The 16,529-nt window shown below is 43.3% G+C and overlaps 2 protein-coding genes across 2 annotated transcripts; both read left to right on the top strand.

Moving 5' to 3' along the window:
* Window positions 1-24: 24 nt before the first annotated feature.
* Window positions 25-3,029, top strand: ppp1r15b (protein phosphatase 1, regulatory subunit 15B). Its single transcript, XM_087801282.1, has 2 exons — window positions 25-1,798; window positions 2,565-3,029. The coding sequence occupies exons 1-2, from the start codon at window positions 482-484 to the stop codon at window positions 2,775-2,777; spliced, it is 1,530 nt and encodes a 509-aa protein (XP_087657408.1). The 5' UTR covers window positions 25-481; the 3' UTR covers window positions 2,778-3,029.
* Window positions 3,030-6,414: 3,385 nt separating this feature from the next.
* Window positions 6,415-13,644, top strand: LOC148070053 (uncharacterized). The gene is made up of 5 exons (XM_087801533.1): window positions 6,415-6,445; window positions 6,506-6,541; window positions 11,132-11,159; window positions 11,748-12,954; window positions 13,510-13,644. The coding sequence occupies exons 3-5, from the start codon at window positions 11,132-11,134 to the stop codon at window positions 13,571-13,573; spliced, it is 1,299 nt and encodes a 432-aa protein (XP_087657659.1). The 5' UTR covers window positions 6,415-6,445; window positions 6,506-6,541; the 3' UTR covers window positions 13,574-13,644.
* The last annotated feature ends 2,885 nt before the right edge of the window (window positions 13,645-16,529 follow it).

Below are 16,529 nucleotides of genomic sequence, written 5' to 3'. Positions count from 1 at the left end.
TGGGAACTGTCAGGTCACGTTGGTTACGTAACGTGCGTGATGACGTCGCTTCACGACTTCCTGGTTGTCTGATGAAATCTCTCGAGCCGAAAAGAACCTCCGAACCTTTCGCTTTTGAAACTGGACCGGTAAAAAACGTCTGAAATACCAACAGTTCGAGTGTTTTTAAGGAAAGGCGAATTGATATTTTGTCGCTACGCTCCAAAACTACTTATTTCCGGACGGACCCAACTGGACCGCGGCGGTACCGAACACCATGGCGAGTACTTCTGAGCGTATGGTTCTCTATTACAGCGACCGAGTGAGGTGGCAGCTGCTGCCCGGTTACGGAACCGAAGATCATATTCGTCCCACGTCCGGAGCCCGCGCCAATGGTTCCGGTACTGACGGTATTTTTAACTAAGTCACGACAGTCGTGGATCGAGGCCTAACTTGAAACTCTGTTTCATTTCTATATATTTTAATTTGTTTTGGATCGGATATGATCAGAAACTCGAGCGACAGTAACTGTCTGTCTGACAGGCAGGGCTCGGCGTTTTTCGCTGCCGGCCCCGGTGGCTCCTCTCGCGGGTATCTGGCTCAGGAAAGTCCGTGGATTGGTCTTCTGTCCTCCGTGACCAGGCCCGCGATTTCGGTCCTGCAGAAGTTATTCCCAGAACATTCCCGGAACCTCAATGGAACAGAGGGTTTCGGTGGAGTGTTGGAGAACAGTGAGATGAGGACTCAGCAGAACCAGGTACCGGACTGGATCTCGACTGGTGGCCTGCGAGATCTGGGCATCGAGTGTGTGTCAGGGGTGAACTTGGGTCACCAGGGTCAGTCTGGACTCTCACCATCACAGAGGACTGTCGTGAGTTTCGTCTCCACTCGGGACGCCCGGTCTGAGTTACTGGCTGAGGTGGAGAAGACGAGCCAGAACTGGTTTTGGGGTGCAGGTGCACAGAGGGGCCCCAACCCCGACTTATCATTGGCCAAAAAGCATTTGCTCCTGACGCCTCTGTGGCCAGAACACCCTGATATTGGGCTCAGCGGTGGAGCGTCCCTCCTTTTAAAGACAGAGCTGGACAACATCGCTGCCTCCGGCCAGGAGAGGCTGTTGAGCCCGGATCAGGAACACGGCTACTCTAGTCTGGAGGATGTGCCGATCCAGAGGTCCGTCGTGGACCAACTACCCTCAGAGGAGGCTCCGAGATCCAGCTGTCGAAACAAAGACATCGCCTTCATCATGGGGCTCCCCACCAGCGACGATGAAGAAGAAGGTGATGATGATGATGATGATGAAGACGATGATGATGATGATGACGATGATGGCTTCGACAGCCAAGGCTCGTCCGGGTTCTCCTCCGATGAAGACGGCGAAGACTCGGACGGTACTTCCGAGCGTCTCTGGACGTCGTTCCTCTCCACGGAGGACCCGTACAATCCTCGGAACTTCACCGCCCTCCAGCACACCGCGCACCTACCTCTGACCTCTGCCCCGCCTGAGTCACCTCCCACCAGCACCCCCCTTCCCACCGCACCCACACTTCCCGCGGCGTCTCCCCCCCTCACCTCGTCGTCGCCACCGTGTGGTCAGGATATCTGGGACGATTCGGCGAGCGAGGACGAGGAGTCGGCGAGCGCTCAACTGCTGAGCCTCTTCGGCTCCTCGGACCCCTACAACCCCTTCAACTTCCAGGCCCCCGTGAGGACCCCGCGGCCGGCGGAGGGAAGAACCACGTCTGGATCTGGAACCTCCGCCTGTGCTGCGGCTGCACGGGAACAAGAGAGATCCAAGTCCACCAGAACCGTAAAGAAGGTGAGTCACGTCTATTAGGGCAGTAAAAAGATATGAATGAATAAATAGTGTGATACTTTTTTTTTCTAGATACAGTATCAATATTAACCAGCACTGTATTAATTAATATTATTTTAATTAATTTAAAATGTTGGTTTTTAAATCATAATGTATTTTTATCATATTTATTTCATCATTTCATTTTCCATAAAGCTTGTTGAGTCAAATCAACTCTTTTTTATTTGCAATGAACATGCCAAATATTTTCACATTTTTTCATTTTTGTGACGCAATTAAACTTCCGGCCACTAGATGGCAGCAGTCCCCCACAGCAGAAGCTGATAATAATATCATAATTATGATGACTGAGAACGAGAGGATACATCCCACTCCGGCAACTTTGAAAAATGTTGTTTGGACATATTTTGGTTTCAAATGAAAGTAGTCACGACTTCGTCAAGAGTCATGTGGTCTGTAAATCCAGAGACAAGTACTGGACAATACTAAGTTCATAAATATTATTTTTTTTCTATTTCTTACACCACACAATACCTAAAGAGTAATTGGCGAGTTTTACTTCCAGCCTATATTTGTGGCACTATTATACCAACGTTTTTTATATTCAATTTAAAAGGCTACATATTGAAAAATAATGAATTTAGAAAATGTCAATCATTCCAATTAGAATATTAAACTATATGTGCAACCTTTTAATTATCTGATGACACTGATAAACCTCCATATTCTTGTCTGTGTTTGCTCGCCTGATGCCATCTTTTGATCCCAGGTACGCTTCTGTGAAGAGGTGCAGGAGTTCTACGCCGGCAGCGTGGAGGAGGATCGAAGGGGGCCGTGGGAGGAGTTTGCCCGGGACCGCCACCGTTTCCTGCGGCGCTGCCAAGAGGTGGAGCTGAACATCTCCTACTGTCTTCAGCCGCAGCACCGGAGCCTGGTGTACTTTGGCATCGTCTCCAAATGTGACCACCTGAGGGTCACCTAAGGGCCCCGTGAGCCGGCCCTCCCCTCCCCCGACCCCCTGGACTCAGTGTTGCCAATGACCCCGACACAGGACGTGCTGCTGGAAGCCAAAGATGTTTAATCCAGATCCAGCTCCTGGGACAAGAGTGCTTTGATCGAACTGAAAGGATCTTTGAGATCCATAAAGAACTCCAGAGGTTTGCGACTCTGATTCTTTAGATCTGTCAGTGTTTTACAGAGTTTGATGTGTTTTGAAGTGGAATAAAGTTATTGATCCACTCGTCACCTCAACGCTGCTGTTGCTGTTATTCAATCACATCTGACGCACACATCCACGTCCTGCTGCAGGCCCTCAAACCAGACATTGACACATCTCTCTAACTTGTGGTCTCCACCCTCTGGTCCGTGGACCTGTATCAGTCTGTGTTTCCGGGCTGCACAGAAAGAAAACATATTTATTGACTTATTTATTAAAGATTTTCTTTGAAGTAATATTTTGACTCTTGACACATCAAGACACTCATGTCAGTCAAGTTTTCTCAAAATATAAACCTTTTAACTAGTGACAAATTGTGAAACACAAACTGTATGGTTTTGTTTTACTGTTTCCTGAAGGTCCATGACCTCACTAATGAGGACCTTATGCGAAGTGTCGGGGACCCCTTATCTAAACTTCTGCTCTGGGGGGTCCAGATGGTTGTTGGCTCTGGAAAGACTCCCTGACTTGATCACCTGGACACAATCAATAATTATTTGATCATTTAATCCAATAAGAATAGACTTATTGACCTGAAGGAGAAAATAATATTGAAAATTGACAAAATTACTTAAAAATCTTCAAAATGTTTCTCTTCTACTTTAATTAAACTGATCCTTAAAAAGGATTTTCTAGTAAAAAAGTTAGTAAGGATATATCTGTATTGTCGAGTACTTGACTCTGGTGTCGCAAAATTTACAGACCACATGACTCTTGAAGTCGTAACTTTATTTAATATGTCCAAACATCAGCTTTCATAGCTGTTGGTCGACTGTATCCTCTCGTCCTCAGTCGTCGTTGGGATCTCACTGGATCTCTTTGTTTCTTTAGCTACAGCGGATCTAATGACTACTGCCACCTAGTGGCCGAAAGTTTATCTTCAGCACAAAAATGAACAAATGCTTAATTGTTTTTTTTATTTAATTTTTTAATTTGAAACATTTTATTGAAGTACAAACCATAAAACCACTATGATAAAAATCAAATAAAACTAGAAATGAATATATTTGCAAATATCTCACTGTAGTTGCTGGCACTGTTATTGGTCTGGAAGGAAGATCTAGATTAAATATGGTGTCAGTTAGTGAAATGTAAACATAGACAAATGATCCCTTTAGGCGTCAATATTGAAGCAACATCAGCATGATGTCCTGGCGAGGATCAAACTCTTGATCCGGGCTCTCTGACAGGTGAGAAGTGACCTTGGCTCAGGTCAGGAGGTTGCTGAGTTGGCTCCCTGGAACCCTATTTTCACCGGCCGCTCCACAGTTCAGCTGGAAGGAAAGAACCACAAAGAGGTTCTGGACCTAGATCGGTCTTCAATGATCCAGGATAGTGGGTTCAGGTGTTTATTAGGACCGAACAAGAGAAAACACCAGGATTGTTTGAACTCTTGTTTGGTTGAAACAAAATATGAAGATTAATTGTTTGTTTATTTTTCAATATGCTTCGATTAAAAAAAAATCGTGAGAGCAGTTGACAAATGTATCCTGTGGGGGGTGCTCTGAGAATATAGGGTATCAGATCCCCTGTTAAGGGCAGTTTGTTGTCTATACGAACAAAATCAGAGCTTCGTTTACATGGCCCGATTTCTATGCGTTATCGGATTGGTTGGGTTGGGATTGGGTCACTGCTTTTTGCGGGTAAATATCGCATAGAATGAATGTATATAAAAGTATAAATATAAATATTAGTTGAAAAATAATACGTTCAAAATAGTGCAATATAGTATAAAAAGAATAAATAAATAATGTATTTAATATTGCATGGCTCAAAGTTATATTTCATTCAGCAGTCTGATGGCCAAGTGGAAGAAGCTGTTGCTGAATCTTTCTGTTCTGCAGCAGATACTGCGGAACCTTCTGCCAGACGCCAGGAGAGAGAACAGTCCATAGAGGGGGTAGGTGTGGTCGGACAGAATTCTGTGGGCTCTGTTCAGGCAGCGTGATTTTGCAACATCCTGGATGGAGGGAAGTGGTGTCCCGATGATCTTCTCCGCAGTCCTCGCCACTCTCTGCAGAGACTTCCAGTCGGAGGCCTTGCAGTTCCCCGACCAGATGGAGATGCTGCTGGTCAGTGGACTCTCAATGGTCCCTCTGTAGAAGGTTGAGAGGATGGGAAGGGGAACTTGGTTCCGCTGACGACCTCCACCGTTGTTCCGTAGATGAGGAGTGGTGCGTTGCTGGGTCGGGATCTTCTGAAGTCGATGATGATTTCTTTAGTCTTGTCGACGTTCAGAAGCAGGTTGTTCACCTCACACCAGTCCATCAAATGTTGCACCCCCTCTCTGTAGGCCAGTTCGTTGTCGTCCTGAATGAGGCCCTGTTGTGTCATCAGCATATTTCAGGATTTGGTTGGTATTGTACCTGAGACGACAGTCGTGGGTCATCAGGGTGAACAGCAGAAGGCTAAAGACACAGCCCTGTGGGGAGCCGGTGCTCACAGAGATGACTCTTGAGGTGTTGTTGCCCACAGGGACAGACTGGGTTCTGTTGGTAAGGAAGTCCAGCAGCCAGTTGCACAAGTGGGTGTTGAGGCCCAAAGGGCCCAGTTTGCATACCAGGTCCTGGGGTATAATGGTGTTGAATGCTGAGATGAAGTCCAGGAACAGCATTCGCACATGGATGTTCTTGTCATCCAGGTGCTCCAGACTCTGGTGGAGAGCAGTGTTGATGGCATCCTCAGTTGAGCGGTTAAGCTGGGGTTAGAGGTTAGGTTTGGGCAGTACAGAGAGGATGTGGACCTTAACCACCCGCTCGAAGCACTTCATGATGGTCGTTGTTAGTGCAATCGGACGAAAGTCATTAAGGCATGTGATGGTTGGTGTCTTGGGCACTGGGGCGATCGAGGCAGACCTAAAGCACGTGGGGACAGAAGCCTGGATCAGTGACGTGTTGTAGATGTCAGTGAGGCCAGTTGGTCTGCGCATTCCTTGATCAGTCGTCCTGGGATGTTATCAGGGCCTGAAGCTTTTTGTGCATTTGTTGGTCATAGCTTTAAACCTTCCAAAAAAAACGTTGAGTTCATTAAGGAAGCTGATCTCATCTTGGGTGCGGTTGTGGCTTTGTAATCAGTGACGGTGATGATTAGTTTCACCTTGTAAATATAATTGCTGGGATTAACCAACCTTTTCAAGTTTAACCTGTATATGAGTGTGTACCTTTTTTAAAATTAAATATTAAAATATATATTCGTTATTTATTCAGTATTTATTATGTGAACTGGTCGGGGTAAGCTCGAGGTTTCTGCATATCAAACATGGTTCTGATCCAAGAGCCGGTCCTTGATGTGACGCTTCTTGAGAAACTCTCAGAGATCTTTCATGTTCAAGTAAAACAAACAGCCGTGGGCATCACCAACCCATATAAAAACATAAATCACCCGAGTGTGAGCAGTAGAGCTCATCTGAACCATGAAGTCTTACCTGATCGCCGGTGAGTCCCTGATCCTTTAGAGACCAAGGACTCATGTTCACGACGTGTCTTGTCTTCCAGCTCTGGTGGGCGCCTTCCTGCTGGTCCATCTCACAGGTGAGAAACCTTCTGTGTGTCAGTGCTGGAGTGAAGTTACGTGTTGTTGACGGTACGAGCGTTCAGTTACTGAGGCGGGTCACCCTACAGAACCTCTGAGGCAGGTCACCCTTCAGAACCTCTGAGGCAGGTCACCCTACAGAACCTCTGAGGCAGGTCACCCTTCAGAACCTCTGAGGCAGATCACCCTACAGAACCTCTGAGGCAGGTCACCCCTTCAGAACCTCTGAGGCAGGTCACCCTTCAGAACCTCTGAGGCAGGTCACCCTACAGAACCTCTGAGGCAGGTCACCCTACAGAACCTCTGAGGCAGGTCACCCTTCAGAACCTCTGAGGCAGGTCACCCTTCAGAACCTCCCGTTTCTCCATCAAACCCGCGAGCAGTTGACAAATGTATCCTGTGGGGGGTGCATAGCCGGTATTTCTACATGTGACCAGGGTGTTGAGGGGGTCCGGTTTGGTGGGGTTGGGATTGGGTCACTGCCCATTAGACCGTGACCTTCAGGCAGTCCCAGGACAAGTTGGAGAGACTTTGTCTCCCAGCTAGTCTGGGAACGCCTTGGAGTCCTCTTGGAAGAGCTGGACGATGTAGCTGGTGGAGGAAAGTCTGGACCTCCCTGCTGAAGCTGCTGCCCCCGCGACCTAGATAAGCGAAGGAAAACGAGACGAGACGAGACATTAGAAAATCATTTCAAGCCCCGCCCACTGAAAACACTTGGTTTTCTAGAGATTTGTCAACTGTAACCACACCAACTCTGCTTTGATTAGTCAAACATGGAGGTTTGTCACCGCATGTCATCTAAGTAAGTAAGTAAGTAAGTAATATTTATTTATATAGCGCTTTTCGAGACCAGGGTCACAAAGCGCTTTAACAAACAAAACAATACTCAAAACAGTACATACTTCAAAGATCAAGACAACACGGAGAACAACACAGGAGTTCGAGAAATTCAAGGAAAAGCCTGAACAAATAGAAACGTCTTAAGATGTTTCTTAAAGGAGTCAGTAGATCCATCAAGCGCAAAGAGAGAGGAAGATCGTTCCAAAGCTTAGGAGCAACAGCCTGAAAAGATTTCTCTCCTCTGGTCCTGAGCCGTGTGCGTGGAACCATAAGTAGATTCTGATCCACAGACCTCAGAGCCCGAGCTGGGGTGTAAGGCTTGATCAGATCAGTGATGTAAGGAGGAGCCTGACCATGAATAGCTCTGAAAGTAAGAACCAGAATTTTAAAGTTGATCCTGAAAGAAACTGGAAGCCAGTGAAGAGTTTTAAGGATCGGAGAAATGTGAGTTCTCCTACTTGAGCGGGTCAGAATTCTCGCTGCAGAGTTCTGAATCAACTGCAGGCGAGACAGCTCCTTCTTGTTAAGACATGAAAACAAACTGTTACAATAGTCCAGACGAGAAGAAACAAACGCATGGATTACAAGCTCCAGATCATGTTGTGACAACATTTTCCTAAGTTTAGAGATTTTTCTCAGTTGAAGGAAACAGTTTCTGGTCAGTTTTCTGCAGTGTTGAACAAGAGACATGTCTTTATCAAATACAACACCCAGGTTTCTCAGGCTCAGTTTGACAGACTGACCTAAGTCACCCAAGTACTGACTCAACCCTGGAATCTTATCATCAGGAGCAATCACCAGAGTTTCAGTTTTGTCCACATTAAGCTGTAAAGTGTTTTCACTCAGCCATTGTTTGATTTCTAGCAAACAATTGACTAAGCTGTTCAGCCTTTGGGGCTCAGTTGGGTCAAAAGAGCAGTAGAGCTGGATGTCATCAGCAGAAATGTGATAAGAAACATCTGGAAATCTCTGAATGATTTTACCAAGGGGAATCAAGTACAGGAAAAACAATAAAGGACCCAGAACAGAACCTTGAGGGACTCCACACAACAGATCTGCCGATTCAGACCTCATTTGATTGGCAGATCCACTAAAACTGCGCCCAGAAAGGTAAGATGAGAACCATTCTAACACAGACCCAGACAGTCCCACTTCATCCCTTAGTCTTCTCAGCAGGATCTGGTGATCAACTGTGTCAAAGGCTGACGACAGATCCAAGAGAACCAGAACAGTGAATTTACCAGAGTCAGCCGACATCATGATGTCACTGGACACTTTCAATAAAGCTGTCTCCGTAGAGTGATGTTTACGGAAGCCAGACTGAAACTTCTCATGGATGTCGCTCTGATCCAGGAACAAAGACAGCTGCTCGGACACCACCTTCTCCAAGATCTTGGACAAGAAAGGGAGCTTAGAAATAGGCCTGAAATTACTGAGGTCAGTTGGGTCTAAGCCTGGTTTTTTGAGCAGAGGCTCCACAATGGCATGTTTAAATGCATTGGGAAAAACCCCTGTGGAAAGGGAGAGGTTCACCATATTGGTAACCCAGGGGCCAATTACATCAAATACTTTGATAAAAAGCCTACAAGGAAGGACGTCATCTGAGCAAGAGGAGGGTTTCATCTTGTTCACTAGTGCTGAAATATCACCCAAAGATACAGCAGTGAAGGATGACCAAGAGGAGGAGATGGGCTCAGAGACAGTAGGGGTTCCCAACAAAGGGGGAGAGATTTTCTCTTTGATCAATTTAATTTTGTCAATGAAAAATCTCAACAATGCATTGCTGTCAGCTTCACAGAAGACCGGCGTGATTTGAGGAGCAGGAGACACGAGAGAATTAATCGTGTCAAACAAAACTTTGGGGTTTTTCCTATTTGCTGCTACCAGTTTTCTAATGTAATCAGATCTAGCAGTTTCTACCATCTCATTGCAAGAAGTCAACAGATCCCTGAGGTGAAGTCTGTGCACCTCAAGTTTAGTAGACTTCCAGAGACGCTCAGTCTTTCAACAAAGTCTCTTCAGACTCAGGAGATCTTCATTTGTCCAAGGGCACCGTTTTTTCTGAATTTTCAAGTTCGATTTAACAGGTGCCACTTGATCCAGTATTTCAACACAATGATCAGTGTAACAGTGAATCAAACTGTCCACGTCTGGACAGTCATCAAAGGAAAGACGGTCAAACATAGCAGAAAAACTGTCTGCAGTATCGGCTGAGATGACACGCCTCTGAGACCTAACTTTCAAAGGCTTAGGTTCAGGGATGAAGTCCAGGTTGAACAAGACAAGAGAATGATCACTCAGATGGACATCATGTACAGATACATTAGAAATGTCCAGGCCAAGAGTAAAAACTAAGTCTAAAATGTGGCCTTTTTGATAAGTGGGTTCAGAAACATGTTGCTCAAAATTAAAGGCTTCAGTTAAAGTTAAAAGTTCTTTAGCAGAACAAGATGTGACGTCATCAACATGAAGATTAAAGTCTCCAAGAATAAGAACAGATTCCATCTGAATAATGGAAGATAAGAAGTCACTAAAGTCTTTCAAGAACACCGCCGCAGGACCAGGCGGACGGTAGATTGACACACAATAGAAAGGTCTTGTAGAACCAACCAAGATCATCTGAGACTCAAAAGAAGTGAATTCCTGTGTCTGAATCACTTTGCAAGAACAACTCTCCCTAAAAACAGTAGCAAGACCTCCCCCACGACCAGAGAGGCGAGGCTTCCCCAGGACAGCGCTCCCTACTGGACAGAGTTCGTTCAGATGAATAAACTCTTCCTCTCTCTGCCAAGTCTCAGAAAGACATAATAAATCCAAATTAACTCTTGTGAAAAGATCATTAAGAATAAAGGATTTATTAGTAATGGAGCGAACATTAAGAAGTCCCACATTCAGCACCGATGACGTCACTGACGATGCCGCGTCACTGACAGGCGCGCAGAGCGGGATCTTTTGAAGCGAACAGCGGTCACGTGGGTACCAGCTGTCACTGACGTTCAACTCGGTTGTAAAAGTCGAATTAAAGAGAGGAAATGAAAAAATCTTACCACCTTTCGTTGAGGTCTGGACAGACGCTGATGTGTCGTCACTCACAGTGAGAGGAATGTCGATCAAACATCGATGACGTTCGATGACGTCAGAGTTGTTCCGAGCGATCGCGACTGCGCGTCTCATCCTGACCTGAACTCCAGCCCGACTCGATCCCTTGTGGAAATCGCCCGGTACTCGAGAGATCAGAAGATATTCCACAGAGTCCGAGTCGATGAGAAGCGGAGCCGGAAACACGTTCACCGGACGTTGGTAACTGTCGCGAGTGAAGTCCTCCATCGACTCTCTGATGTTGAGAAGAGCATCACGATCATAGATCCGAGATGCTTGAGACATATCTTTAGTGATAAGAGCATAATATCCGGACAAGTAGTCGTTAAAACGACTGTTTTTGGCAATTATTGCAGGAGCTTACGTTCAAGCAGCCGATCAAAGGCTCACCGGAAGCGGAAGTCTCCACCTCAAAGAGACACGTTGTATAAACAAAGTGGGGAGTGATTACAGCTGTCCAAAGGAGAGAAGCCATTATTACGTCATAATGGACTCCACTCTCGTAACCTCTCGTTCGCCCAGATTTCAGAGCAACTTTATAAAGTAATAACATTAAAACATGGTGACGAGGAACCGCAAATGCTGCCAAATTCCTATAATTCTATAAAGTGTTGTAAAGAGTAACTAAGTGCGGCTCTTGTGTGTTTCAGATGGAGCCACGATTTATAGTGCGGAAGAGTAAGAACTGCACTTTTATTTATTATAATATTTACATTATTTCACATGCATACATATAAGTTGTATCAGAAATAACATTTAATTTATCATTTCAAATGAGTTGAAACTTGATTTTTTTTCTTGTTTTTTTTTAGCTTTGAATGATTTATTGAATCAAATCGTTTCTATATTGAAAGGTTGAATTTGTTTAAAAAAATAATTCAATTGAAAGTTATTTTTAAAAAATTAAATAATTAACAGCTTTTATTTTTGTAGCCATTTAAGTTAGTTATGAAAGGCCAAGAACACATAAAATGTGAATTATTGGAATTAGAATATACAACTGTATGTGTAAAAAAATACGACTCGTTCATGTTCGCACTATTATACCAACATTTGTATCTTGATTTTTTAAATGTATTTACATTAAAAATAAACAAAACAAATTCAAAATTTCAGTATAAAATGTATGGGATTCAATTGTTTGATCAAATTAAAACTTTCAGAATAGAATTTTCTTCTATTAACTGTTAAAAATGTAATATTTAATAAAAAAGAAATTAAAAATTAAAATTCATTCACAGTTTAACAAGATCTCTCTGGTTTCAGTTTGTCCTCAACGCTCTTCCCAGACAGTGAACCGACCGAGATTCCTTGGGAACTTCACTACCTACCAGAAAGTGAACCGACCGAGATTCCTTGGGAACTTCACTACCTACCAGAAAGTGAACCGACCGATATTCTTTGGGAACTTCACCACCTACCAGAAAGTGAACCGACCGATATTCTTTGGGAAGTTGACCACCTACCAGAAAGTGAACCGACCAATATTCTTTGGGAAGTTGACCACCTACCAGAAAGTGAACCGACCGATATTCCTTGGGAAGTTGACTACCTACCAGAAAGTGAACCGACCGATATTCTTTGGGAAGTTGACCACCTACCAGAAAGTGAACCGACCGAGATTCCTTGGGAAGTTGACCACCTACCAGAAAGTGAACCGACCGATATTCTTTGGGAAGTTGACCACCTACCAGAAAGTGAACCGACCGAGATTCCTTGGGAACTTCACCACCTACCAGAAAGTGAACCGACCGATATTCCTTGGGAAGTTGACTACCTACCAGAAAGTGAACCGACCGATATTCTTTGGGAAGTTGACCACCTACCAGAAAGTGAACCGACCGAGATTCCTTGGGAAGTTGACCACCTACCAGAAAGTGAACCGACCGATATTCTTTGGGAAGTTGACCACCTACCAGAAAGTGAACCGACCGAGATTCCTTGGGAACTTCACTACCTACCAGAAAGTGAACCGTCCGATATTCTTTGGGAACTTCACTACCTACCAGAAAGTGAACCGACCGATATTCCTTGGGAACTTCACTACCTACCAAAAAGTGAACCGACCGATATTCCTTGGGAAGTTGACTACCTACCAGAAAGTGAACCGACCGATATTCTTTGGGAAGTTGACCACCTACCAGAAAGTGAACCGACCGAGATTACTTGGGAAGTTGACCACCTACCAGAAAGTGAACCGACCGATATTCTTTGGGAAGTTGACCACCTACCAGAAAGTGAACCGACCGAGATTCCTTGGGAACTTCACTACCTACCAGAAAGTGAACCGTCCGATATTCTTTGGGAACTTCACTACCTACCAGAAAGTGAACCGACCGATATTCCTTGGGAACTTCACTACCTACCAAAAAGTGAACCGACCGATATTCCTTGGGAACTTCACTACCTACCAGAAAGTGAACCGACCGAGATTACTCCGTTCACTGACAACCCTTAAAACTATTACGATGAGGTAATGCTCAGAACCTTTTGTATTATTTTATTTATCATATAATTTATATTATTTCACGTGTACTTTCTTTTCATATATATCAGTTTTAACAGAATATTAGATTTAAGAAAATAGAAATAGTGACAAACTCCAACTCTTTGTGTAAAAAAAACTACTCGTTAATGTTTGTTTAATTATTCAAAATAAACAAAACAAATTCAAATGTTTAATAAAAAACGTATGGGATTCAATTATTTAATCAAATTAAACCTTTTACAATAGAATTTTCTTTTATTAAATATTTGAAAAATAATAATTTCAATGTTTAAAAAGGGGATTTCATTTCAATTAAAATTAACTAAACTTTCGAAATTTGAAATGTGAACTTCAATCATTCAATTTTGTGTTAATTTGTTCAAAATTATATTATTTATAATTGATTACTAATAATAATTACATACTAAGATCCGTGTGCCTTAAATGAATATTTTATACTTTGAGGAGACAAATAACGTTTTAGCTTATTTTAAGATGCACATCTGAAGCAAAGTTTAACAAGATCCCTGTGGTCTTCAGCTGGAGCAGCCGCCTGCGACGTAGCCTCCAGGAGGCCCAGTTCCTCCGGAGTTCTTTAAAATGACGACGACTGCTGATGGTAGTGGATCGACTCCTCTGCGGCTCCTCTTTGATCATTAAACTTTCTAGCATCAACTCTGACTCTTCACTTCCAGAACCACTGGACCCGCTTCTGACCCACTTCGACCAAAATTAGTCGAGAGTGAATTCACACACAAACACACACATACACAAACACACACGTACATATGTGAAAAGATGCAAACAAAAAACAACCATATATAAGTAACAGACAAGTATACAGACATACTGTACACAATCACACAGACACACACACAAATATATATATATATATATATATATATATATATATATATATATATATATACATACACATACACTCATACATACTGTATATAAAACATGCCCACAAACACAAACACAAACATACACATATATACACACACACACACACTTACACACACATATACAGGCGAAACTCAAAAAGGTTGGTTTATTCCAGCGATTATATTTACAAGGTGAAACTAATGTATGACATAGTTTCATAACATGCAACTTAAGATATTTCAAGCCTTCATTGGATATAATTGTGATGATTATTAATCACAACTTCTTAAAAACCTCAAATTGAAAATCTCCAAAAATGAGAATTTCACAAACAATTAACAGAAAGTAGACCGACCGACTGATCGACCGACTGACCGACGACTCACCGACCGACTGACCGACCGACTGACCGACCGACCGACCGACCGACCGACCGACCGACGACTCACCGACCGACTGACCGACCGACTGACCAACCGACCGACCGACCGACCGACCGACCGACCGACCGACCGACCGACCGACTGACCGACCGACTGACCGACCGACTGAACGAGGGTCCAGACTCTGGGACCTGATGAGATGCAAGATTTGCTGTCATCAGAAAAGAGGACTACTTGTACAACTGTAACCAGGTTGTGATTAATAATCATCACATTTATATACATTGAACCCTAAACATTCAAGGAAACGATTCTAATGTTATATATACCCGTTATGTTGTTTCAATGAAATAATGAAGCTTGTTCAACAAATACACATGAACTTGTAGAACATACAGAAGAAGAACAAAAAAGAAAACATGGTGAACCTCCAGAAAAGGTGTGACCCCCATCAGTGAGTCGTGGGTGAGACCTAAAAGTGACCTCTGCCATCTTATAAAGATCTGGTTGAGTTTCAAAAGGGAGACAAATGGCGGGAGTTGAGAGCCAGTATAGGGGGGCGGGCCCTGCCCCCCAGTTGGGGCGGAGAGTAGATTACATTTATTCAGGTGCAGAGGCGGAATAAACCAATAGCGAAGCGCGTTAGTGGGCTTCGCATGTACTAATAGAACTGGAGTTACATCCAGGGAACTAATATTTCTCTGTGAAGAAGCTTCTGAGGAAAATCCATCACAGAGTTCCCTTCTTCTCCTTCTGTCACCCCAAATATTCAAATGTTATGTTTGATTAAAATATAATATATACGTATACGCCATACTTAAATTAATGCTAAAGGATAATCAAAATATAAAGTATAAATGACTCGCTTGATCTAAGAGCGGGAACGTTTGACTACACATTCACAATCAACTTTCTTGTTTCTTAAAGGAGTCTACTGACTCCTTTAAGAAACATCTTAAGACGTTTCTATTTGTTCAGGCTTTTCCTTGAATTTCTCAAACTCCTGTTGTGTTCTCAGTATTATCTTGATCTTTAAAGTATGTACTTTTTTGAGTATTGTTTTGATTGTTTAAGCGCTTTGTGACCCTAGTCTCGAAAAGCGCTATATAAATAAATATTACTTACTTACTTACTTACTTACTTTCCACTCAGACTGATTCACACTGGTTCGAGGCAGGCTTGGATCAGAATTAGAGATATGACACCGGTAATTTGAAACATCTGTTTATCTGCAAATCGCACCTTAAGTTGTAGATCAAACAACGAAGCAAGACACACCCGGGAAAGGGGGGCTAAAAGACGGAAGAGAACATAACCCCCACCCGAGAAACATTTGAATGATTAGATTACAAGAAAACAAATCAGGATGTCTCTCTGCGGGTGAACTTGAAAGGACCATTTGGCCGGAAAAAGATGACCTCCCGGACGGGAAATTTGCCTTAAATATAGTGATGTTTCTACAGCTCTGGACCTTTTCTCACCTTTTTATTATTCGTTTTTAATGTACAAAACGGGAGTTTTAGGGGCGAGTTTGAAATTTACGTGAGTCCTTCATAGCAACTCGTGTTTTTACCAATCAGAGCAGAGTGGGCGTGGTTGCTATGTAAATATTTTGATATTAATATATTTATATTAAATGAGAGTTTTGTGCAATAAGAAACATACTGATGAGTATAATAGAGGTTCTGGAACAGTTTAAGAGACACTTAAGCACATTAGGTGCCCTTTAAGTTCCTCTTCATGGTATCAAGGCATTCATTGACCTGTTTCAAGTCATCCTTAAGATCCTTTATCGTCCCCGTAATGTCTCCGTTCGGGTCGTCTTTATCTGGACAGGTTGCGCCATCAGTGGAGCTCTTAGCTTGGCTAGCTTAGTCGTTAGCCTTTTGTCGTTGTGGAACTTTTATCTTGCGGTTTCGGCATCTTTTCACCTTTATGGTAACAAGTTATTATTCCCTCTTCGTTGCTGTAATGATGATTTTAATCGAGTTTTCGAGCGTGTTTTGAGGGAGTTAAGCGTAAACTTGGGAGCAGACTCGACGTGCGACTGACTGCTCCATGAGCGCCTTTTTTTAAATAAATATTAAAATATATATTCTTTATTTATTCAGAGTTTAGTATCGGAACTGGTTTAGGTTGAGCTTGAGGTTTCTGCATATCAAACATGGTTCTGATCCAAGAGCCAGTCCTTGATGTGACGCTTCTTAAGAAACTCTCAGAGATCTTTCATGTTCAAGTAGAACAAACAGCCGTGGGCATCACCAACCCATATAAAAACATACATCACCC

Source organism: Callionymus lyra, chromosome 10 (genome assembly GCF_982586985.1).
Source record: "Callionymus lyra chromosome 10, fCalLyr1.hap1.1, whole genome shotgun sequence".
NCBI classification, from domain to species: Eukaryota; Metazoa; Chordata; class Actinopteri; order Syngnathiformes; family Callionymidae; genus Callionymus; species Callionymus lyra.
Note: the sequence above shows the minus strand (reverse complement) of the source record. Positions and strands in the feature narration are given on the sequence as shown.

Excerpts from the sequence above, each read along its gene's own strand:
- LOC148070053 (XM_087801533.1), top strand. The coding sequence starts at position 11,132 with ATGGAGCCACGATTTATAGTGCGGAAGA. Across the intron at positions 11,160-11,747 it reads ACGATTTATAGTGCGGAAGA|TTTGTCCTCAACGCTCTTCC; the intron begins GTAAGAACTGCA and ends CTCTGGTTTCAG. Across the intron at positions 12,955-13,509 it reads CTTAAAACTATTACGATGAG|CTGGAGCAGCCGCCTGCGAC; the intron begins GTAATGCTCAGA and ends TGTGGTCTTCAG.
- ppp1r15b (XM_087801282.1), top strand. The coding sequence starts at position 482 with ATGATCAGAAACTCGAGCGACAGTAACTGTCTGTCTGACAGGCAGGGC. Across the intron at positions 1,799-2,564 it reads CCACCAGAACCGTAAAGAAG|GTACGCTTCTGTGAAGAGGT; the intron begins GTGAGTCACGTC and ends TTTTGATCCCAG.